Source organism: Anomaloglossus baeobatrachus, chromosome 11 (genome assembly GCF_048569485.1).
Source record: "Anomaloglossus baeobatrachus isolate aAnoBae1 chromosome 11, aAnoBae1.hap1, whole genome shotgun sequence".
In the NCBI taxonomy this organism is placed as follows: Eukaryota; Metazoa; Chordata; class Amphibia; order Anura; family Aromobatidae; genus Anomaloglossus; species Anomaloglossus baeobatrachus.
In genome coordinates this window covers 11,849,687-11,874,239 of record NC_134363.1, presented here as the reverse complement: position 1 = coordinate 11,874,239, position 24,553 = coordinate 11,849,687, and the positions used below count along the sequence as shown (strand labels likewise).

Here is a 24,553-nt window from a genome sequence, read left to right as displayed (position 1 = left end):
ACACAGCTTGTACCTGATATCCTTTGTACTCAGCCCATTCCTGAGCTCCTGTCTACACAGCTTGTACCTGATATCCTTTGTACTCAGCCCATTCCTGAGCTCCTGTCTACACAGCTTGTACCTGATATCCTTTGTACTCAGCCACCTCCTGAGCTCCTGTCTACACAGCTTGTACCTGATATCCTTTGTACTCAGCCCATTCCTGAGCTCCTGTCTACACAGCTTGTACCTGATATCCTTTGTACTCAGCCACCTCCTGAGCTCCTGTCTACTTAGTCAGTTCTTCAGCTCCTATCTACTCTTTACACTGTTGTATAGGTGCAATTGTTGCACGCTGATGTAACTTGTGCGTTGATTGACTATCCCTGCAATCCCTCTTCCTCTGTTTTTTTTCCCTATATTTTTATTAGATGTATTTAATGCCTCCTGTGATATCTCACTCTTAGCCAAATTATCCCTTCTATTTCCTACCATGGACTCATCTTCCCTCTTATTTCAGGTCTCAGATTACAATTGGCCAAACCAACTAATATTCCCGACAATCTGATGTGTGTGGGGACAACGGATAGATGATTGTCGGGGGAGATAAAGGGAATCGGTCAGCAGGCTTTTTGCTATGTAAGCTGAAAACCGCATGCTGCAAGGGTTAACACAAAGAATTCAGGGATGCCGGTCTTGTCAAGGTCTAATATGTTGTTTATTTGCTATGATTGTTTAAGCAGCAGGACCCTTCTCATTGCTCGGACTACTCTTGTGCACAGCAGTCCAGCACACCCCCTCCTGTGATTGACACCTCACTCTCACTGTACAATCTCTATAGAGAACCTGGTGTGGGCGGAGCCAGCTCTCAGCTCTGCTACATGGCTAAATCTAAAGACTCTGATTATGTCAGAACGGCTGCAGCCAGTAATCTAAGTGATACATCGTTGGATTCAGGATCTCTTTGTCTACATCATGTTGCTCTCCGACGAGGAAGCAATAACCTGCTGACAAATAAACAATAAAAAGAAATAAAAACGACAATATCCTTGACCGATCATTTTATTTCCAGATGACAGGCCTCCATATAATTGGAGGAAGCCACACACATGGGCAGGATTAGTGGTAGTGGCCAGGTCCAGGTCTGGGGTCGTAGTGGCCAGGTCCAGGTCTGGGGTCGTAGTGGCCAGGTCCAGGTTTGGGGTCGTAGTGGCCAGGTCCAGGTCCGGGGTTGTTGTGGCCAGGTCCAGGTCTGGGGCAGTCCTGAGGACGGACGCATGTCTTGTCGTCATCTAGAAAGACGTATCCTTTTTTACAGAAGCAGCCGGGTGACATTTCTCTTGTGCACGGTAATTTCGGGTTGATGACGGCTTTGCAGGATTCGGTGCACTTGTTTCCCTGTTCGGAGTACGTGGTGCTCCCCTTGCACTGAGAGCACTTTGCTGGTTTTATACATTCGTTGTCCCTGCCGTTGTTTATGAAGCCCTTCTTGCAGATACATCCTGGATTGCACATATGAGTGCAGATTTGAGGATTTCTATTATCGCAGGATGGCTGACAGTGCGCTCGACACGCAGAAAATCCTTTGCCTATTCTAGCACAAGATCTCTCATCTGTAAAAGAAAAGAAATACAATCAAGCATAAATGGGCGGCCACGAATGCAAAAACCTGGCTACTTTCTTCCAAAATACAACTCAGCTCCATTCACTTTTTATAGAACTCAGCTGCAGTACCGCAGACAACCTGTGCAGAGGGGTGGCGCTGTTTCAGGAATCAGCCAAGATGTTCCACTTTATCTTACATACATATGCCCAAAAACACAAACAGTTGTAACAAATTAGGTACAATTGTTAAAACTCTCTGTGATGACGTCGGCTTAGAGAAAACAACAATCCTGAGCGTCACTCACTTCTGAAGACAGAATACAATGTAAACGTCTCAATACTCACCATCTACCGATTGTACAGTTATCGCCAAGAGGAGGATGCCTGCAAGATAAAAAATAAAACCCTTTGTCTATAGAGTGCACTGGAGGACACAGACAGAAAAGGGCCCCTGTGCAAGAACAGACGGTTAAGGATAGAGTTAGGACTAGGCTTAGGGCTGGATTTAGAGCTTGAGCTAGATTTAAGCTAGAGTTAAGGCTAGATCTAGGGCTAGTGTTAAGGCTACGATTAGGGCTAGAGTTAGGGCTAGGGTTATGGCTAGGATTAGGGCTAGGGTAAGGGTAGAGTTAGGGCTAGGGGAAAGGCTAGACTTAGGGCAAGGGTTAGGGTTAAGGATAGAGTTAGGGCTAGGGTTAAAGCTAGAGTTGGGGCTAGGGTTTAGGCTAGAGTTAGGGCTAGAGGTAAGGCTAGAGTTAGGGCTAGAGGTAAGGCTAGAGTTAGGGCTAAGGTGTAGGCTAGGGTTAGGGTTAAGGCTAGAGTTAGGGCTAGGGTTAAGGCTAGAGTTAGGGCTAGGGTTAAGGCTAGAGTAAGGGCTAGGGTTAAGGCTAGAGTTAGGGCTAGAGGTAAGGCTAGAGTTAGGGGTAAGGCTAGAGTTAGGGCTAGGGGTAAGGCTAGAGTTAGGGCTAGGGTTAGGGCCAGAGTTAGTACTAGAGTGCTAGAGTCAGGGCTAGGGGTAAGGCTAGAGTTAGGGCTAGGGTTAGGGCCAGGGTTAGTACTAGAGTGCTAGAGTTAGGGCTAGGGGTAAGGCTAGAGGTAGGGCTAGGAGTAAGGCTAGGGTTAGGGTTAGGACCAGGGTTAGTACTAGAGTGCTAGAGTTAGGGCTAGGGTTAAGGCTAGAGCTAGGGTTATGGCTAGGGATATGGCTAGGGTTAGGGCTAGAGGTAGGCTTAGGGTTAACGCTAGGATTAGGGTTGGGGCTGGAGTTATGGGCCCTATTTAGTCCAATAACGCTTCATTATGCCCAATTCCTCCTGGTTCCTCACACAGGTTGAACCAATGATATGTCCGTTCCTGATATAACGGAGAGGAAAAAAAATACAAAAGAAGAACCTGGGATTTAATGGTGTCAATATGGGAAAGATAGTGGCTGCAGTGTCTGTAATGGGGGCTGGCCAATTTAGAGACCCTCATTTCAACTTTACTATGTATCTATGATATTATATCCAGTCCTATCTTCCCAAATAAATTAGGAAGATTTTTCTTCTACCAAAAAGGCAGCAGAGGTGAGACTATTAAGCAGTCAGAAGCGATGAGGCTACAGAGCAGTCAGCAGAGATGAGGCTACAGAGCAGTCAGCAGAGATGAGGCTACAGAGCAGTCAGCAGAGATGAGGCTACAGAGCAGTCAGCAGAGATGAGGCTACAGAGCAGTCAGCAGAGATGAGGCTACAGAGCAGTCAGAAGCGATGAGGCTACAGAGCAGTCAGCAGAGATGAGGCTACAGAGCAGTCAGCAGAGATGAGGCTACAGAGCAGTCAGCAGAGATGAGGCTACAGAGCAGTCAGCAGAGATGAGGCTACAGAGCAGTCAGAAGCGATGAGGCTACAGAGCAGTCAGCAGAGATGAGGCTACAGAGCAGTCAGCAGAGATGAGGCTACAGAGCAGTCAGCAGAGATGAGGCTACTGAGCAGTCAGCAGAGATGAGGCTACAGAGCAGTCAGCAAAGATGAGGCTACAGAGCAGTCAGCAGAGATGAGGCTACAGAGCAGTCAGCAGAGATGAGGCTACAGAGCAGTCAGCAGAGATGAGGCTACAGAGCAGTCAGCAGAGATGAGGCTACAGAGCAGTCAGCAGAGATGAGGCTACAGAGCAGTCAGCAGAGATGAGGCTACAGAGCAGTCAGCAGAGATGAGGCTACTGAGCAGTCAGCAGAGATGAGGCTACAGAGCAGTCAGCAAAGATGAGGCTACAGAGCAGTCAGCAGAGATGAGGCTACTGAGCAATCAGCAGAGATGAGGCTAGTGAGCAGTCAGCAGAGATCAGGCTACAGAGCAGTCAGCAGAGATGAGGCTACAGAGCAGTCAGCAAAGATGAGGCTACAGAGCAGTCAGCAGAGATGAGGCTACAGAGCAGTCAGCAGAGATGAGGCTACAGAGCAGTTAGCAGAGATGAGGCTATAGAGCAGTCAGCAGAGATGAGGCTACAGAGCAGTCAGAAGCGATGAGGCTACAGAGCAGTCAGCAGAGATGAGGCTACAGAGCGGTCAGCAGAGATGAGGCTACAGAGCAGGCAGCAGAGATGAGGCTACAGAGCAGTCAGCAGAGATGAGGCTACAGAGCAGGCAGCAGAGATGAGGCTACAGAGCAGTCAGCAGAGATGAGGCTACAGAGCAGTCAGCAGAGATGAGGCTACAGAGCAGTCAGCAGAGATGAGGCTACAGAGCAGTCAGCAGAGATGAGGCTACAGAGCAGTCAGCAGAGATGAGGCTACAGAGCAGGCAGCAGAGATGAGGCTACAGAGCAGTCAGCAGAGATGAGGCTACAGAGCAGGCAGCAGAGATGAGGCTACAGAGCGGTCAGCAGAGATGAGGCTACAGAGCAGTCAGCAGAGATGAGGCTACTGAGCAGTCAGCAGAGATGAGGCTACAGAGCGGTCAGCAGAGATGAGGCTACAGAGCAGTCAGCAGAGATGAGGCTACTGAGCAGTCAGCAGAGATGAGGCTACAGAGCAGGCAGCAGAGATGAGGCTACAGAGCAGGCAGCAGAGATGAGGCTACAGAGCAGTCAGCAGAGATGAGGCTACAGAGCAGTCAGCAGAGATGAGGCTACAGAGCAGTCAGCAGAGATGAGGCTACAGAGCAGTCAGCAGAGATGAGGCTACAGAGCAGTCAGCAGAGATGAGGCTACAGAGCAGTCAGCAGAGATGAGGCTACACATATAACCTTTGCACATAGCCTAATTCTGTCAATAGAAACCCGTCTGAATGTTCTAGATGTTGTATATCGGTCACTCACTCAGGCAGGAGAGCAGCGCTGCAGATGATCGCACCATGCTCGTATGTGAGGTGCAGGAGGTTTCCTGTAAATTATAAAATGAGATTATAGAATTAACAGCAGAAAATGTATCAGAGGCGGAGATTTGTTCATCATCAGTACAATCATCTGATCGATGCGGGTTGATCTCTAATCCCCAGCGATCTGCAGGTGCGTGCATGGTCACATTAAGTCCTCCAGAGCAGCACTCTTTCTTTGCAGACTTGGCTGGATCAGAACAGAAGTCTTGGTGCTTACCAGGAGGATGCACGGTGTTCTGGGGATGCAGGATCGGGCCAGGGCACCCTCTTATATACTGGGAGCTGTTAGGCGTGTTCAGGGTGCGACCTGTGACCTATGTTTAGCATGTAACGTGTTATGGTCTCGCCCTGGAATAATTAGTGTTAATAACTATATAGAAAAACACAGTAAAAACAATCCTACTCAGGGCAATTCTATAATCTGGAAGATCTTGCAGCTTTATGTAAATTACTTTATTCTTGGTCTATATGTAAAGGTGCAGCTCATTACGAAAGCCAAACGTGTCCATGTGCCTCATTAATCCACATGGATGGGCACGTGCTGGAACTGTGGAGAACCCGGCGTGGATTATACGATCTGTGATGTCTCCCCTGTGGTCAGTGGTGTGGCGTAGGATGTCAGTGTTTTGTATCTTGTAGCCCATGGATGGTTAGTTTGACGCCCTGGAGAATCAAGTTGAACAGGCCAGGGTAGGAGACCTGGTACTACTGGCTAGGTGGCAGACGGTGGTCTCCATCAGCAGGAGACGGGAAGATGGATCGGTGGAACAGAGGTGGACCGGGACAGGGTAGTGGCCCGCCGGTACGAACACGGGGAACCGACCCGGAAACCGTAGCACAAGGGGGTACTCAGACCCTGAAGCCAGAAACCGGAAACAAGCGGACTGGTTAATTAACCGATTGAGGCCAGGACTAGAGGTCCTGTCCCACCCAAGGTCCCTCATAGAAGACAACAGCCCACCGATAGGGGATAAGAGGTCACTGCCAGGGCCCATAGATCCCACAGGCCAGCGTCTGCGGGCACGGCTCCTTAGGCCACATCCAGCCGGGATCGGACTCCTACGTTTCAGACTGGGAAGTCATTTCTACTTAGCACAGTGCAGAGGACAGAGATACACACCACCAACCGGGTGGGGGACCCTGAACACAACCGGCCGCCTCATCGGCCACCACCACCTTAGTTTACCAGAGACTTGTGTGTTTTACTAACAGTGAGTATGTGGCGCCCTGGACAAGCCAGGACGTCACAGGTACTGCAACAACACACCCTACACCCCGGTTAGGCACATCAGCCGCACACACAAATTCCTTGTTGCCTCCCTCCAGGGGCTGATGTCCACACCAGGTGGCGTGGAGCCAGGCAGTTGGCTCCTCCCACTGAGGAGTTCACAGTACTGGAGGCGGGAAGAGAGTTAGAGTTGAGTTAGGACAGTGAAAGTGAAGGAGTGAAGTGGTAAAGGAGCAGTTTGACCGTGTCCGGGTACGTGGCCCGGGTACAGAAACAGCAAGGTTGGCAGACGGTGGTGACCGTCTGCAGGCGAGGCCGATTGATGCACAACCGTAAGGACCGGGGACGGGCGGTGGCCCGCCGGTACCGGACTGGGGAGCGAAGAGAGGCCAGCACCATTCGGCAGGGCCTACGGACCCCAACGAGGCTTGGAGTCGCCGTTAAACCGGTCAAATCCGTCAGCGACGGGAACCTCCGGGGTTTCCTAGCAGCAAAGACCCGACTAAAGGCAACCTCTCAACCGTGAAGGGAAATACAGCTACCGCCACAGCTAGAGTTCCCAGGGCCAGCGCCTGCGGGCAAAAGGGGCTCCTCCGGCAAATATACCGCTGGGGAGCGGGTTACCGGTGGGAAGCCATCGGGGCCGAGAACACAACACCGGTGCAGGGAGAGATGTCGCGGGCGGAGGACGGGACGCTGCACTCTCCCACTGCTTGGGTCCGGCCGCTGCTGCTGTGGCTGCCGCTGCTCGGTGATGGCTCGAGCGGTGGGCCGGATCCCGGGGACTCGAGCGGCGTTCCTCGCCCGTGAGTGAAAAGGGGATTGATTGTGGGGATTTATTGTCCGTGACGCCACCCACGGTTGTGGTGATAATGGTGACACCACCGCTGCTCTGGACGGGGATCCCGGGAGCGGTGACAGGGAGCAGCTTTGGTGTTAGTTCTCCCCTCCGTGGGTAGGGGGTTGGTTGTCCCGGGGCCCGGTGATGGGGTAGGGGTGGATGACAGGCGGGTTACGGGGCCTGGCGAGGTGCAGGGTCGCAGGGGCAGCGCTATGCCGCACGGCACGGTGGTACTCACTCAGCCCAATGATGAAGACACAGTTCTCGGTAAAACACTCGGCTGGATGGACGGGTCCCACAGACGGCTGCGGTGTTGTTTCTCCCGGCAGGTTGATGGTGACTGCCTTTCCCTGCACCTATGTACGGTAGATGGTTCCGATGGGTTCCAACCGGTAACCCGCTCCCCAGCTTGGATGTGGGCTGGAGGAGCCCCTTTTTGCCCGCAGGCTCTGGCCCTGAGAAACGGTTGCCTTGGCGGTGGCGGTGTCTCCCTCTGTTGGTTGGACTGTTGCCTTCTGTCGGGACTTGGCTGTTTGGAAACCCAGGAGGTCCCCTTCACTAACGGATTCGGCAAATTCACGGCGACTCCTAGCCTTGCTGGGGTCCGTAAGCCCCTGCCAGATGGTGCTGACTTCTCTTTGTGTACCGGTCCGGTACCGCCAGGCCACCGCCTGTCCACGGTCCTTACGGTAACTCTGATAGGCCACTCCTGCAGACGGTCACCACCGTCTGCCAACCTTGCTGTACCGCCCGGGTAACACACCCGGACGCTGTCAGTTAGTTGCTCCACTACCACTTCTCCTTCCTCTCACTTTCACTTCCCTAGCTTGTCTGACTCCTTTCCCACCTCCAGGACTGTGAACTCCTCGGTGGGCGGGACCAACCGCCTGGCCCACCCCCTGGTGTGATCATCAGCCCCTGGAGGAAGGCAACAAGGGTTTTGTGTCTGACTTCGGTGTGCCTGCTGGGAGTGTGGTGTGTGATGGTGTTGTTTTCTGTGGCCCCAGGCTTGTCCAGGGCGCCACAGAGACAGTTACCACCAACCTACCGGGAGTGACCGTCGCAGCCGTCTGTGGGACTCGTCCATCCAGCCGTTTGTTTTACCAGAGAGTCCGTGTCTTTTACTGGCTGAGTAAGTACCACTGTGCCGTCTGGCACTGCGCTGCCCCTGCGACCCTGCACCTGGCCAAGCCCCGCAATCCACCTTACAGTCAACAACTCCGGGCCCCGGGACTACCAAAATCCCCCTACCCACGGAGGGGAGAGAAACATCCCAGCTGCTCCCTGTCATCGCTCCCGGGATCCCCATACAGAGCAGCGGTGGTGTCCCAACCTCACCACACACCGTGGGTGGCATCACAAACCGACATCCCAAACCCCAACAGACCACCCCTTTCACTCACGGGCGAGGAGCGCCGCTCAAGGTCCCGGGATCCGGCCCACCGCTCGAGCCACTGAGCAGCAGCAGCAGCAGAAGCAGCCGGACCCGAGCCGCAAGCGCAGTCGAGCAGCGCACCCCCCCGCCCGCAGCAACTACACCAGCATCCTCGGCGGTCGCCATTCCCTGCACCAAGCCACCGGGTCCCGGGGCCACCATCCCTGCCCACGGAGGGGTTAACAACTTGCTGCGCAACATCTCCCCCGGGTGCCCCATAACTGCAGCAGTGGTGTCCCACCTCACCGCGCACCGTGGGTGGCGTCACAAACTTAAAATGGCCCAACCTGTACATATACGTCCCCCCTTTTATTCGGCAGTCCGCGAGACCCCCGAGTCCGGAGACCCTCGAGCCACCACCCCTGAAGGTCCGGACTCGAGCAGCGCGTGTAAACCGCGCTTTACTCTCGCCCTAACCCTAGCCCTAATGCTATCCCCAAATTTAGCTCTAACTCTACCCTAGCACTAACTGAAATCCTAAGACTACCCCTAATTCTAGCCCTAACTCTAGCCCTAACTCTAGCCCTAACTTTAAGCCCAACCTAGCAATAACCCTAGCCCTTAAGGTGGCTTTGCACACTACGACATCGGTTTAGCGATGTCATTGGGGTCACGGAATTTGTGACGCACATTCGGCCGTGTTAGCGATGTCATTGTGTGTAACACCTATGAGCGATTTTGTATCATCGCAAAAACGGTCAAAGTCGCTCATCGGTGACATCCCCCCTATTCCCAATTATCGTTGCTGATGCTTGGACGATGTTGTTCCTCGTTCCTGCGGCAGCACACATCGCCACGTGTGACACCGAAGGAACGAGGAACCTCACCTTACCTGCAGCCGCCGGCAATGAGGAAGGAAGGAGATAGGCGGGATGTTACGTGCCGCTCATCTCCACCCCTCCGCTCCTATTGGACGCCTGCTGTGACGTCGCTGTGAAACCACACGAACCGCCCCCTTAGAAAGGAGGTGGTTCTCCGTCCAGAGCGACGTCGCAGAGCAGGTATGTTCGTGTGACACTGCCATAGCGATAATGTTCGCTACGGCAGCGATCACACAATATCGCACATACGACGGGGGCGGGTGCTATTGCGCTCGACATCGCTAGCCGATGCTAGCGATGTCGCAGCGTGTAAACCCGGCTTTTATCTACCCTAAACCTAGCCCTAACTCTAGCCCTAACTCTATCTCCAAATTTAGCTCTAACTCTACCCTAGCACTAACTGTAGTCCTTAGACTACCCCTAATTCTACCCTTAAATGTAGCCCTAACCCTATACCTATCTCTAGCTCTAAATCTAGCCCTAACACTAGCACTAACTCTAGCCCTAACTCTAGTTCTAACTCTATCCCCAAATTTAGCTCTAACTCTACCCTAGCACTAACTGTAGTCCTTAGACTACCCCTAATTCTACCCTTAAATGTAGCCCTAACCCTATACCTATCTCTAGCTCTAAATCTAGCCCTAACACTAGCACTAACTCTAGCCCTAACTCTAGTTCTAACTCTATCCCCAAATTTAGCTCTAACTCTACCCTAGCACTAACTGTAGTCCTTAGACTACCCCTAATTCTACCCTTAAATGTAGCCCTAACTCTATCCCTATCTCTAGCTCTAAATCTAGCCCTAACACTAGCACTAACTCTAGCCCTAACTCTAGTTCTAACTCTATCCTCAAATTTAGCTCTAACTCTACCCTAGCACTAACTGTAGTCCTTAGACTACCCCTAATTTTACCCTTAAATCTAGCCCTAACACTATCCCTATCTCTAAATCTAGCCCTAACCCTAGCACTAACTATAGTCCTAAGTGTACCCCTAACTTTGGCCCTAACCGAGCACTAAATCTAGCTCTAACCCTAGCCCTAACTCTAGCTCTAAATCTAGCCCTAACCCTAGCACTAACTCTTGTCCTAAGTCTACACTTATCTTTAGCCCTAACCCGAGCACTAAATGTAGCCCTAACCTTAGCCCTAAGCCTAGCCCTAACCCTAACTCTAGCCCTAACTCTAGTCATAACCCTAGCCCTAACCCTAGCTCTAGCCCTAACTCTAGGCATAACCCTAGCTCTAACTCTAGCCCTATCTCTAGCCCTAACTCTAACACCAGCTCTAATTCTAGCCCTAATACTAGCCTTAACTCTAGCCTTAACTCTAGCTCTAACCTTAGTCCTAACTCTAGCTGTAACTGTAGCCCTAACTCTAACTCTAGCCCTAATTCTAGCCCTAACTCTAGCCTTAACGCTAGCCCTAGCCCTAACTCTAGCCCTAATGCTAGTCCTAACCCTAGTCCTAATCCTAGTTTTATTCCTAACCATAGTTAGGGTTAGAAAAAGTATGACAAAATTTGAGTTTAATAATTAGACATGAGGAGATCTTTTGAAATTTGAATTTGTCAGCTTCAATTATTTTTTTTCTAAAATTTGCCTCAAATCGCCAATATGACTTAGTTTAGAATTACCCTTACATCTGTGTAACAATATGAGGTCTACCAGGAATGTATTAAGCATTTTTCATGCTTTTTAAAGGGTTATACCCACAATGGCAATATTTGAACTAAACCCACTATATCTGTTAATATAAAGTGCAAGCCTAACATGAAGTTTATTTGTACTTTTATGTATTTTTTTATTTCCTTCTTCCGCTCTGTGCATCCTACATCACAAAAAATGAATAGTCAGTCCTATTCTTATCTCTAATACTTATATTTCCCAGCAGCACCCTGCTTCTCCTCAGTGCTGCAGGCTCCTCTCTCTTCTCTTCTATGTGCTTCTTGATAAAGATAGATGGAACACATGATGGGCAAATAGTAGATGACCATCTGTCATGAACAGCCGGGGGAGTCACTGAGATATCCCGCAGCTGTTCACTGATTTGTCACAAACACGACTACTCTCTAGCGCCCCCCTTGTCAGCAGGCCACTTTTTGTACTGCAGGACAATGCATAAAATGAGGCTGCTGAGCTAATAATGCCAAATATTGGAGGTCTCACAGCAAAGGTAAATGTATATATCACTGATTCCCGCTAATGGAATATATATATATACCTTGGTACCCTTAATGATAGCACTCCAATAATTCTATGCAATAATAATTATGCTGCCACCACCCAGACTTTCTACAGGGAAATGGGGACCCTTTTCAGATAGCATAAGGCCTTTCGGGTTTCTGGATTCGTATATAAAGCATGAGGAAAGAAGCTATTAAATTTTATATATTTCATCCGGGAATAGGCAGTGTTTAAAAGGAAATATACAAGAATTTACAAAAGGGAACAATACAAATACAGTATAGACAGTTACTGTCAGGTTTCCGGGTTTTCCAGTTCTCTTTTGAAAGAGCTTGCCCTCAGTTAACATGGAGTTTAATGTTCTGTTGCCCTACTTCCTGTCCAGCTGCTTAAAAGGCCGCCTCTAAGCCCAGTCCAGTGCCTGAGTATACTGCTTGCTGTGTGCTCCTGCTTTGCTGCTTCTACTTCCTGATTGCCTTTTGGATCTTCCTGAAAGACTACCGACCGACTCTGGACCATACCCGGTTTTCTCAAGCTGTGCCCGGACTCCTTCTGCCGTCTTTGATCAGCACGTCTGCCCGGTTCCTTCTGGTTCGTAACCACTCTGGACTATCATTCCGTACGGACACTCCTGGACTTTTACCACTTGCCCCTTGTGTCCCGGCTGCTGCGCATTTAGGCCTTCCGGGGTGATTGCCGGACAGTCCCTGTATAGGGGTTCGCTCTGGTGGTCTCCCTGGGGGAGTCCGGTGCGTGGTCCCGGGAATCCCCTTCGCTCCGTTTCGGGAAGGTATTTCGTGTGTGTGTACTACTGTGTTTGTTCCGTTGTGTATCTACCGTGGTTACATGTTATAAACATCTTGTACCAAGAACTCGTCTCTGGTGGTCATTGCCCTAACGCTATCGAAATCCTCAGAACATACAATAGTATTACAGTTACATAAAATAAACAGGAAAAAAAATGAAAGATTACTACACCTGGTCACAGATTATGGTTCAGCTATAGGAGGAGAGGAAGCCCCTTGGGAACGGACAATCCTATGCACAGAATGCATATCCTCTGGCATTGACCCAGTGTGTACTAAGACACTCACTTTTATTCACCTCTGTCTCACCCGCAGCCCCCACTTCTGCTGACATCATGTAAGGGAGGGGGTTTTCCCCTCTTCCAAAATTATGGAATCCTCATGGTCCTCATATCTCCGTGTGGGAGCGTCCCACGTGGACGATATTACCTTCCTTTTTTGATATTATGATTTTAGCAGAAGGTGGATATCACACAAGAGGGATTTGATATGTTCTGGGTGGAGATATTAATTTGTGGCTCTTCCGTATGTCCTACGATTAAGCTGAAATATGTGAGATGTGCGTTATGGTATTTCGAGATCAGCGGTATGCCCGCCATATCTGGGGGACATATGTATCTCGCAATATTAATATTTCCCCAACGGAGACAATACGGCTGCCCCAGCCTTTTGATCAGAAAAGCTATATTCCTGTAGGAAACTTGTACTCCGCCCCTGTGTATACAGAATGTAGACGAAGTGTCTCTGGCTACGTAGGGGGTCTTTGAAGAGCTGGGGAGAGGTGTTGTAAGTTAATTGAAAGGTACATGTTAAATCCCCTAACAAGGAAACCTCTTCCTGGCTGTTAATTTGGCAGGGCTCTGGAGGGAGGGGGTGGGGGGATCTGAGATCACTCCTGATACCAGAGACCATGAAAACATATCTGCTTATTATATTTTCATGACACCATCAATGTGAATATAGTGACTGTGGACCAATAATTGATCAATATTCATTACTATTTCCAAACTCCCCATTTAACTGGTGGTTCATGGCTATCTTCAGTACATGGCCATGCCTAGCAAAGATGAGACTAGAATATATGAAGATTGCTAAAACACAGCTGTTAATCCACTGGGGGTGCCACGATAGGGCCTGGGGCATGTTTAATTAGACAGGGTCGTAGATGCATCTGCTTTTCATGAATTAATGATCCCTTCCATTTCCTACAATGGACTCATGTTTCAACTTGTTTCAGACCTCAGACTACATTTGGCCAAACCCATTAATATTCACATGTTCGACCAACAGGGGACACAGGACAGATCATTGTTGGGGAGATAAAGGGAATCTGTCAGCAGATTTTGCTATGTAAGCTGAAAACAGCAAGCTGCAAGGGTTAACTCAAAGAATTCAAGGATTCCTGTCTTGTCAAGGTCCGATCTGTTGTTTATTTGCTATGTTTGTTTAAGCAGCAGAACTTCTCATTGCTCGGACTACTGTTGTGCATAGCAGTCCGGCACGCCCCCTACTCTCTGTCATTGTACAATCTCTATAGAGAACCTAGTGTGGGCGGGGCCAACTCTCTCAGCTCTGCTACATGGCTAAATCTACAGATTCTGATTGTGTCAGAATGGCTGCACCCACTAATCTAAGTGATACATGGTTGAATTCAGGATTTCTTTGTCTACATCATGTTACTCTCAGACGAGGAAGCAAAAACCTGCTGACGAATAAACAATAAAAAGAAATAAAAGCGACAATATCCTTGACCAATCATTTTATTTCCAGATGACAGGCCTCCATATAATTGGAGGAAGCCACACACATGGGCAGGATTAGTGATAGTTGCCAGGTCCAGGTCTGGGGTCGTAGTGGCCAGGTCCAGGTCTGGGGTCGTAGTGGCCAGGTCCAGGTCCGGGGTTGTTGTGGCCAGGTCCAGGTCTGGGGTCGTAGTGGCCAGGTCCAGGTTTGGGGTCGTAGTGGCCAGGTCCAGGTCCGGGGTTGTTGTGTCCAGGTCTGGGGCAGTCCTTAGGATGGACACATGTCTTGCCGTCATCTAGAAAAACGTATCCTTTTTCTTTACAGAAGCAGCCGGTTTCCATGTTTCTTGGGCATGGTAATTTCGGGTTGATGACGGCTTTGCAGGATTCGGTGCACTTGTTTCCCTGTTCGGAGTACGTGGTGCTCCCCTTGCACTGAGAGCACTTTGCTGGTTTTATACATTCGTTGTCCCTGCCGTTGTTTATGAAGCCCTTCTTGCATTTACATCCTGGCTTGCACATGGCAGCACAGATTTGAGGTTTTCTATTATCGCAGGATGGCTGACAGTGCGCTTGACACGCAGAAAATTCTTTGCCCATTCTAGCACAAGATCTCTCATCTGTAAAAGAAAAGAAATACAATCAAGCATAAATGGGCGGCCACGAATGCAAAAACCTGGCTACTTTCTTCCAAAACACAACTCAGCTCCATTCACTTTTTATAGAACTCAGCTGCAGTACCGCAGACAACCTGTGCAGAGGGGTGGCGCTGTTTCAGGAATCAGCCAAGATGTTCCACTTTATCTTACATATATATGCCGCAAAATACAAACAGTTGTAACAAAATTGGTAAAATTGTTAACCCTCCGTCACATACAATAGGCCTGACAGGCACATCTCTTTTCCTTTCATTTCTCCTTCCTCACCAGATTGTGAGGAAATCCCCTCCCTCCAGGTAGTCTCCTGTCTCTAGCAGCTCTGTGACACCTCATACCACAGTTGGATTGCAGAGCTTCAGGAGGACAGATATAACTGCACTAATCTCTCAGGCTCATTGTATGTGAACACGTCACACTCAATAAGGTTGGTATTTTATGTTTTTATTCATCACAGGCTCTGCAAGTGTAATTTTTCTGGGGAAACTTCAGGATCTAATTCTGATTGAATATGTGTTTAATAGTACTTAAGGTACCTTAAAATTAAGTTTGTTTCCATAAATTTTCGTTGTAGAGTTTTTTGAGTCGAACTGGGGACTATTTGGCGGGAGTTTTGAAATGTTTGTATTTCAGAGTTATTAGTTTTATGTTAAGTAAATGGGTTTTTTTTGCACCTGATTATGTGTAGTCTCTTTTATTACATCCCTATGAAGGTCACTGATCACTTTTAGAGCACTGAAATTGCAAACATTAGATATTATAGGTATTTTTCTAGCCTGCGCCTGACAGTCACATTGTATGTGAACTCGTTAGAACCGATATTGTATGTGATGGAGGGTTAAACTCTCTGTGATGACGTCGGCTTAGAGAAAACAACAATCCTGAGCGTCACTCACTTCTGAAGACAGAATACAATATAGACATCTCAATACTCACCATCTCCTGATTGTACAGTTATCACCAAGAGGAGGATGCCTGCAAGATAAAACCAAAAACCCTTTGTCTATAGAGTGCACTGGAGGACACAGACAAAAATGGGCTCCTGTGCAAGAACAGAGGGTTAGGACTAGGGTTAAGACTAGAGTTAGTACTAGGGTTAGAGCTAGAGTTAGGACCAGGATTAAGGTTAAGGATAGAGTTAAAGCTAGGGTTAGAGCTAGAGTTAGGGCCAGAGTTAGGACCAGGATTAAGGTTAGGATTAGGGCTAGATTTAGGGCTAGGGTTAAGGCTAGAGTTAGGGCTAGAGTTAAAACTAGGTTTAGGACTAGGGTTACTGCTAGAATTATGGCTAGGGTTAAGGCTAGAATTAGGGCTAAAGTTAGGGCTAGGTTTAAGGCCAGGGTAAGGGCTAGAGATGGGGCTAAGGTTAGGGCTAGAGTTAGTACTAGAGTTAGTACTAGGGTTAGGGCTAGGGTTAGGGCTTGGGTTAGGGCTAGGTTTAAGGCTAGGGTAAGGGCTAGAGATAGGGCCAGAGTTTGGGACAGGGTTAGGACTAGGATTAAGGTTAGGGCTAGAGTTAAAGCTAGGGTTAGGGCTAGGGTTAGGGCCAGAGTTAGGACCAGAATTAAGGCTAGGATTAGGGCTAGATTTAGGGCTAGGGTTAAGGCTAGAGTTAGGGCTAGGGTTAAAACTAGGTTTAGGAATAGGGTTAGGGCTAGAATTATGGCTAGGGTTAAGGCTAGAATTAGGGCTAAAGTTAGGGCTAGGTTTAAGGCTAGGGTAAGGGCTAGATATAGGGCTAGGGTTAGGGCTAGAGTTAGTACTAGAGTTAGTACTAGGGTTAGGGCTAGGGTTAGAGCTAGAGTTAGGGCTAGGTTTAAGGCTAGGGTAAGGGCTAGAGATAGGGCCAGAGTTTGGGCCAGGGTTAGGACTAGGATTAGGGTTAGGGCTAGAGTTAAAGCTAGGGTTAGGGCTAGGGTTAGGGCCAGAGTTAGGACCAGGATTAAGGCTAGGATTAGGGCTAGATTTAGGGCTAGGGTTAGGGCTAGTGTTAGGGTCATAGTTAGGACCAGGATTAAGATGAGGATTAGGGCTAGAGTTAGGGCTAGGGTTAGGGCTACGATTAGGGCTAGATTTAGGGATAGGGTTAGGGCTAGAATTAGAGCTAGGATTAGGGTGAGGGATAGTGCTAGAGTTAGGGCTAGGGGTATGGGCCATATTTAGTCCAATAACTGATAACTTCTAACGCACAATTCCACCTGCTCTGGAGGTAAACATGGGCCCCTTTACCTCTTGGGCCCCTGCGTGGCCGCACAGGTTGCACCAATGATATGCCCTCCACTGATATGACATAGAAATAAAAAATATGAAAAAAGAGGGACCTGGGATTTAATGGTGTCAGCATGGGAAGGATAGTGGCTGCAGTGTCTGTCATGGGGGGCTGACCAATGTTGAGACTCTCATTTAAACATTACTAAGTCTCCATAAAATGATGTCTCCTCTTCCAAAATAATTTAAGAATATCTCTCTTCTACTGAGCAGTCAGCAGAGATGAGGCTACAGAGCAGTCAGCAGAGATGAGGCTACAGAGCAGTCAGCAGAGATGAGGCTACAGAGCAGTCAGCAGAGATGAGGCTACCGAGCAGTCAGCAGAGATGAGGCTACCGAGCAGTCAGCAGAGATGAGGCTACAGAGCAGTCAGCAGAGATGAGGCTACAGAGCAGTCAGCAGAGATGAGGCTACAGAGCAGTCAGCAGAGATGAAGCTACAGAGCAGTCAGCAGAGATGAGGCTACAGAGCAGTCAGCAGAGATGAGGCTACAGAGCAGTCAGCAGAGATGAGGCTACAGAGCAGTCAGCAGAGATGAAGCTACAGAGCAGTCAGCAGAGATGAAGCTACAGAGCAGTCAGCAGAGATGAGGCTACAGAGCAGTCAGCAGAGATGAGGCTACAGAGCAGTCAGCAGAGATGAGGCTACAGAGCGGTCAGCAGAGATGAGGCTACCGAGCAGTCAGCAGAGATGAGGCTACAGAGCAGTCAGCAGAGATGAGGCTACAGAGCGGTCAGCAGAGATGAGGCTACAGAGCAGTCAGCAGAGATGAGGCTACAGAGCAGTCAGCAGAGATGAGGCTACAGAGCAGTCAGCAGAGATGAGGCTACCGAGCAGTCAGCAGAGATGAGGCTACAGAGCAGTCAGCAGAGATGAGGCTACAGAGCGGTCAGCAGAGATGAGGCTACCGAGCAGTCAGCAGAGATGAGGCTACAGAGCGGTCAGCAGAGATGAGGCTACCGAGCAGTCAGCAGAGATGAGGCTACAGAGCAGTCAGCAGAGATGAGGCTACAGAGCGGTCAGCAGAGATGAAGCTACAGAGCAGTCAGCAGAGATGAGGCTACAGAGCAGTCAGCAGAGATGAGGCTACAGAGCAGTCAGCAGAGATGAGGCTACAGAGCGGTCAGCAGAGATGAGGCTACAGAGCGGTCAGCAGAGATGAGGCTACAGAGCAGTCAGCAGAGATGAGGCTACAGAGCAGTCAGCAGAGATGAGGCTACAGAGCAGTCAGCAGAGATGAGGCTATAGAGCAGTCAGCAGAGATGAGGCTACAGAGCAGTCAGCAGAGATGAGGCTACTGAGCAGTCAGCAGAGATGAGGCTACAGAGCGGTCAGCAGAGATGAGGCTACAGAGCAGTCAGCAGAGATGAGGCTACAGAGCAGTCAGCAGAGATGAGGCTACAGAGCAGGCAGCAGAGATGAGGCTACAGAGCAGTCAGCAGAGATGAGGCTACAGAGCAGTCAGCAGAGATGAGGCTACAGAGCGGTCAGCAGAGATGAGGCTACCGAGCAGTCAGCAGAGATGAGGCTACAGAGCAGTCAGCAGAGATGAGGCTACAGAGCAGTCAGCAGAGATGAGGCTACAGAGCAGTCAGCAGAGATGAGGCTACAGAGCGGTCAGCAGAGATGAGGCTACAGAGCAGTCAGCAGAGATGAGGCTACAGAGCGGTCAGCAGAGATGAGGCTACCGAGCAGTCAGCAGAGATGAGGCTACAGAGCGGTCAGCAGAGATGAGGCTACCGAGCAGTCAGCAGAGATGAGGCTACAGAGCAGTCAGCAGAGATGAGGCTACAGAGCAGTCAGCAGAGATGAGGCTACAGAGCAGTCAGCAGAGATGAGGCTACAGAGCGGTCAGCAGAGATGAGGCTACAGAGCGGTCAGCAGAGATGAGGCTACCGAGCAGTCAGCAGAGATGAGGCTACAGAGCAGTCAGCAGAGATGAGGCTACAGAGCGGTCAGCAGAGATGAGGCTACAGAGCGGTCAGCAGAGATGAGGCTACCGAGCAGTCAGCAGAGATGAGGCTACAGAGCGGTCAGCAGAGATGAGGCTACCGAGCAGTCAGCAGAGATGAGGCTACAGAGCAGTCAGCAGAGATGAGGCTACAGAGCAGTCAGCAGAGATGAGGCTACAGAGCAGTCAGCAGAGATGAGGCTACAGAGCGGTCAGCAGAGATGAGGCTACAGAGCGGTCAGCAGAGATGAGGCTACCGAGCAGTCAGCAGAGATGAGGCTACAGAGCAGTCAGCAGAGATGAGGCTACAGAGCAGTCAGCAGAGATGAGGCTACAGAGCAGTCAGCAGAGATGAGGCTACAGAGCGGTCAGCAGAGATGAGGCTACAGAGCGGTCAGCAGAGATGAGGCTACAGAGCAGTCAGCAGAGATGAGGCTACAGAGCAGTCAGCAGAGATGAGGCTACAGAGCAGTCAGCAGAGATGAGGCTATAGAGCAGTCAGCAGAGATGAGGCTACAGAGCAGTCAGCAGAGATGAGGCTACTGAGCAGTCAGCAGAGATGAGGCTACAGAGCGGTCAGCAGAGATGAGGCTACAGAGCAGTCAGCAGAGATGAGGCTACAGAGCAGTCAGCAGAGATGAGGCTACAGAGCAGTCAGCAGAGGTGAGGCTACAGAGCAGTCAGTAGAGATGAGGCTACAGAGCGGTCACCAGAGATGAGGCTACAGAGCAGTCAGCAGAGATGAGGCTACAGAGCAGTCAGCAGAGATGAGGCTACAGAGCAGTCAGCAGAGATGAGGCTACAGAGCAGTCAGCAGAGATGAGGCTATAGAGCAGTCAGCAGAGATGAGGCTACAGAGCAGTCAGCAGAGATGAGGCTACAGAGCAGTCAGCAGAGATGAGGCTACAGAGCAGTCAGCAGAGATGAGGCTACAGAGCAGTTAGCAGAGATGAGGCTACAGAGCAGTCAGCAGAGATGAGGCTACAGAGCAGTCAGCAGAGATGAGGCTACAGAGCAGTCAGCAGAGATGAGGCTACAGAGCAGTCAGCAGAGATGAGGCTACACATATAACCTTTGCACATAGCCTAATTCTGTCAATAGAAACCCATCTGAATGTTATAGATGTTGTATATCGGTCACTCACTCAGGCAGGAGAGCAGCGCTGCAGATGATCGCACCATGCTCGTATGTGAGGTGCAGGAGGTTTCCTGTAAATTATAAAATGAGATTATAGAATTAACAGCAGAAAATGTATCAGAGGCGGAGATTTGTTCATCATCAGTACAATCATCTGATCGTTGCGGGGTGATCTCTAATCGCCAGCGATCTGCAGGTGCGTGCATGGTCACATTAAGTCCTCCAGAGCAGCACTCTTTCTTTGCAGACTTGGCTGGATCAGAACAGAAGTCTTGGTGCTTACCAGGAGGATGCACGGTGTTCTGGGGATGCAGGATCGGGCCAGTGCACCCTCTTATATACTGGGAGCTGTTAGGCGTGTTCAGGGTGCGACCTGTGACCTATGTTTAGCATGTAACGTGTTATGGTCTCGCCCTGGAATAATTAGTGTTAATAACTATATAGAAAAGCGCAGTAAAAACAATCCTACTCAGGGCAATTCTATAATCTGGAAGATCTTGCAGCTTTATGTAAATTACTTTATTCTTGGTCTATATGTAAAGGTGTAGCTCATTACGAAAGCCAAACGTGTCCATGTGCCTCATTAATCCACATGGATGGGCACGTGCTGGAACTGTGGAGAACCCGGCGTGGATTATACGATCTGTGATGTCTCCCCTGTGGTCAGTGGTGGAGCGTGGGATGTCAGTGTTTTGTATCTTGTAGCTCATGGAGGGTTAGCACTTACTGAACCCCTTCCTCTAGTCCAGTATTGAGCCTCCTACACCAAAGCACTTGCATTATATTTTAAGAAGATACTGATGTAACTATTGTATTACTCTAGCCCTAACCCTAGCCCTAAATCTAGCCCTAAATCTAGCCCTAACTCTAGCGCTAACACTAGCCACAAAACTACCCCTAACCCTAGGCCTAAATCTAGCCCTAACCCTAGCCCTACCTTTAGCCCTAGCCCTAACTCTAGCGCTAACACTAGCCACAAAACTACCCCTAACCCTAGGCCTAAATCTAGCCCTAACCCTAGCCCTACCTTTAGCCCTAGCCCTAACTCTAGCCCTAACTATTGCCCTAACCCTAGCCCTACCTCTAGCCCCAAATTTAGCTATAACTCTAGCCCTAACTCTAGCCCTAACACTTGCACCAAAACTACCCCTAGCCCTAAATCTAGCCCTAACCGTAGCCCTAACTCTTGCCCCAAATCTAGCCCTAACCCTAGCCCTAACTCTAGCCCCAAATCTAGCCCTAACCCTAGCCCTGACTTTAGCCTTAGCCCTAACTCTAGCCCTAACCCTAGCCCCCAAATCTAGCTCTAACTCTAGCCCTAACCCTAGCCGTAACTCTAGCCCCAAATCTAAACCTAACTCTAGCCCTAGTCCTAAGCCTAGTTTTATCACTAACCCTAGTTAAGGTTAGAAAAAGATGAGGGACTCTTTTGAAATTTAAATTTGTCAGCTTCAATTAATTTTCCCACAAATTTGCCACAAATTTTACTGACACTTGGGCTATGAGATAATGACGCTGACACTTGGATCTTACCCTCAGCACCCAGGTTTCCCATGATCTGATATCCCTCTATCAGCATCGAGCTTTCCTATGTTCTGATATCCATCTTGTCCTCGGCACCCAGCTTCCCCATGCTCTGCTGTAAATCTTTCCCTCAGCACACAGCTTTCCCATATCAGAGCATGGGAAAGCTGGGTGCTGAGAGAAGATGTACAGCAGAGCATGGGAAAGCTGGGTGCTGAGAGAAGATGTACAGCAGAGCATGGGGAAAGCTGGGTGCTGAGAGATGTACAGCAGAGCACGGGGAAAGCTGGGTGCTGAGAGATGTACAGCAGAGCACGGGTAAAGCTGGGTGCTGAGAGAAGATGTATAGCGGAGCATGGGAAAGCTGGGTGCTGAGAGAAGATGTATAGCAGAGCATGGGAAAGCTGGGTGCTGAGAGATGTATAGCAGAGCATGGGAAAGCTGGGTGCTGAGAGAAGATGTACAGCAGAGCATGGGAAAGCTGGGTGCTGAGAGAAGATGTACAGCAGAGCATGGGGAAAGCTGGGTGCTGAGAGATGTACAGCAGAGCACGGGGAAAGCTGGGTGCTGAGAGATGTACAGCAGAGCACGGGGAAAGCTGGGTGCTGAGAGAAGATGTATAGCGGAGCATGGGAAAGCTGGGTGCTGAGAGAAGATGTATAGCAGAGCATGGGAAAGCTGGGTGCTGAGACATGATGTATAGCAGAGCATGGGAAAGCTGGGTGCTGAGAGAAGATGTATAGCAGAACATGGGAAAGCTGGGTGCTGAGAGAAGATGTATAGCAGAGCATGGGAAAGTTGGGTGCTGAGAGAAGATGTATAGCAGAGCATGGGAAAGCTGGGTGCTGAGAGAAGATATACAGCAGAGCATGGGAAAGCTGGGTGCTGAGAGAAGATGTACAGCAGAGCATGGGAAAGCTGGGTGCTGAGAGAAGATGTACAGCAGAGCATGGGGAAAGCTGGGTGCTGAGAGATGTACAGCAGAGCACGGGGAAAGCTGGGTGCTGAGAGATGTACAGCAGAGCACGGGGAAAGCTGGGTGCTGAGAGAAGATGTATAGCGGAGCATGGGAAAGCTGGGTGCTGAGAGAAGATGTATAGCAGAGCATGGGAAAGCTGGGTGCTGAGAGATGTATAGCAGAGCATGGGAAAGCTGGGTGCTGAGAGAAGATGTATAGCAGAGCATGGGAAAGCTTGGTTCTGTGAGAAGATGTATAGCAGTGCATGGGAAAGCTGGGTGCTGAGAGAAGATGTACAGCAGAGCATGTGAAAGCTGGGTGCTGAGAGAAGATGTACAGCAGAGCATGGGAAAGCTGGGGGCTGAGGGAAAGATGTATAGCAGAGCATGGGAAAGCTAGGTGCTGAGAGAAGATGTACAGCAGAGCATAGGAAAGCTAGGTGCTGAGAGATGTATAGCAGAGCATGGGGAAGCTGGGTGCTGAGGTAAAGATGTATAGCAGAGCATAGGGAAGCTGGGTGCTGAGAGAAGATGTACAGCAGAGCATGGGAAAGCTGGGGGCTGAGGGAAAGATGTATAGCAGAGCATGGGAAAGCTGGGTGCTGAGGGAAAGATGTATATCAGAGCATGGGAAAGCTAGGTGCTGAGGTAAAGATGTATAGCAGAGCATGGGGAAGCTGGGTGCTGAGGTAAAGATGTATCGCAGAGCATGGGAAAGCTGGGTGCTGAGAGAAGATGTATAGCAGAGCATGGGAAAGCTGGGTGCTGAGGGAAAGATGTGTATCAGAGCATGGGAAAGCTGGGTGCTGAGGTAAAGATGTATAGCAGAGCATGGGAAAGCTAGGTGCTGAGGTAAAGATGTATAGCAGAGCATGGGAAAGCTGGATGCTGAGGGAAAGAGCCTTTTTCCCTCAGCACAAAGCATTCCCATCCCCTGCTTGTATCTTTGTCCCCCTTTGTATATAGTTCTCCAAATACTATAATGGCCCCCACATAGCCTTCCATATAGTATAAAGGGTCCCACATAACCCTTCATATATTAAACTGCACCTCCATAGTCCTCCATGTTTTATAATGCACCCCCCACAGTGCATGTATAAGGTAGGCTCCATAGTCCTCCATATATTATAATGTAGCCCCATAGTCCTATATGTATTATACCGCAACCCCATAAAACTTCATATTGTATTATGAAGCCCCATTCTCCTCTGTGTATAATGCACCCCTATATTCCATGTATAAGGTGCCCTTCATGCTGTATAATGCAGCCCCATAGACCTCCATGTATAATGCAGTCTCCTAGACTCCCATGTATAATACACCACTATAGAGTCCATGTATAATGCAGCCCCCCAGGCCTCCATGTATAATACAGCACCCCAGGCCTCCATGTATAATAATGCAGCCAGCCTCCTCAGGCCTCCATGTATAATAATGCAGCCAGCCTCCTCAGGCCTCCATGTATAATAATGCAGCCAGCCTCCCCAGGCCTCCGTGTATAATAATGCAGCCAGCCTCTCCAGGCCTCCATGTATAATAATGCAGCCAGCCTCCCCAGGCCTCCGTGTATAATAATGCAGCCAGCCTCTCCAGGCCTCCGTGTATAATAATGCAGCCAGCCTCTCCAGGCCTCCATCTATAATAATGCAGCCAGCCTCCTCAGGCCTCCATGTATAATAATGCAGCCAGCCTCCCCAGGCCTCCGTGTATAATAATGCAGCCAGCCTCTCCAGGCCTCCGTGTATAATAATGCAGCCAGCCTCCCCAGGCCTCCATACATAATAATGTAGCCAGCCTCCCCAGGCCTCCGTGTAGAATAATGCAGCCAGCCTCTCCAGGCCTCCATGTATAATGCAGCCCTCCCAGGCCTCCGTGTATAATAATGCAGCCAGCTCCCCAGACCTCCATATATAATAATATAGCCAGTCTCCCCAGGCCTCCGTGTAGAATAATGCAGCCAGCCTCTCCAGGCCTCCATGTATAATGCAGCCCTCCCAGGCCTCCGTGTATAATAATGCAGCCAGCTCCCCAGACCTCCATATATAATAATATAGCCAGTCTCTCC

The 24,553-nt window shown here is 49.6% G+C and overlaps 2 protein-coding genes across 2 annotated transcripts; both read right to left on the bottom strand.

Moving 5' to 3' along the window:
* Nucleotides 1-1,025: 1,025 nt before the first annotated feature.
* LOC142256019 (mucin-5AC-like) lies at nucleotides 1,026-5,191 on the bottom strand. The gene is made up of 4 exons (XM_075327514.1): nucleotides 5,155-5,191; nucleotides 4,879-4,942; nucleotides 1,930-1,968; nucleotides 1,026-1,592 (listed from the first exon to the last, which is right to left on the bottom strand). Exons 2-4 carry the CDS (start codon nucleotides 4,913-4,915, stop codon nucleotides 1,099-1,101), a joined length of 570 nt encoding a protein of 189 aa, XP_075183629.1. The 5' UTR covers nucleotides 4,916-4,942; nucleotides 5,155-5,191; the 3' UTR covers nucleotides 1,026-1,098.
* Nucleotides 5,192-13,997: 8,806 nt separating this feature from the next.
* On the bottom strand, nucleotides 13,998-20,328 carry LOC142255971 (uncharacterized). The gene is made up of 4 exons (XM_075327438.1): nucleotides 20,291-20,328; nucleotides 20,015-20,078; nucleotides 15,588-15,626; nucleotides 13,998-14,615 (listed from the first exon to the last, which is right to left on the bottom strand). Exons 2-4 carry the CDS (start codon nucleotides 20,049-20,051, stop codon nucleotides 14,071-14,073), a joined length of 621 nt encoding a protein of 206 aa, XP_075183553.1. The 5' UTR covers nucleotides 20,052-20,078; nucleotides 20,291-20,328; the 3' UTR covers nucleotides 13,998-14,070.
* Between the last annotated feature and the right edge of the window lie 4,225 nt (nucleotides 20,329-24,553).

Coding starts and splice junctions, on each gene's coding strand:
- LOC142256019 (XM_075327514.1), bottom strand. CDS start 4,915: ATGGTGCGATCATCTGCAGCGCTGCTCTCCTGCCTGA. Junction 1,969..4,878: donor AGCGCTGCTCTCCTGCCTGA/GTGAGTGACCGA, acceptor TTTATCTTGCAG/GCATCCTCCTCTTGGCGATA. Junction 1,593..1,929: donor AACTGTACAATCGGTAGATG/GTGAGTATTGAG, acceptor TTTCTTTTACAG/ATGAGAGATCTTGTGCTAGA.
- LOC142255971 (XM_075327438.1), bottom strand. CDS start 20,051: ATGGTGCGATCATCTGCAGCGCTGCTCTCCTGCCTGA. Junction 15,627..20,014: donor AGCGCTGCTCTCCTGCCTGA/GTGAGTGACCGA, acceptor TTTATCTTGCAG/GCATCCTCCTCTTGGTGATA. Junction 14,616..15,587: donor AACTGTACAATCAGGAGATG/GTGAGTATTGAG, acceptor TTTCTTTTACAG/ATGAGAGATCTTGTGCTAGA.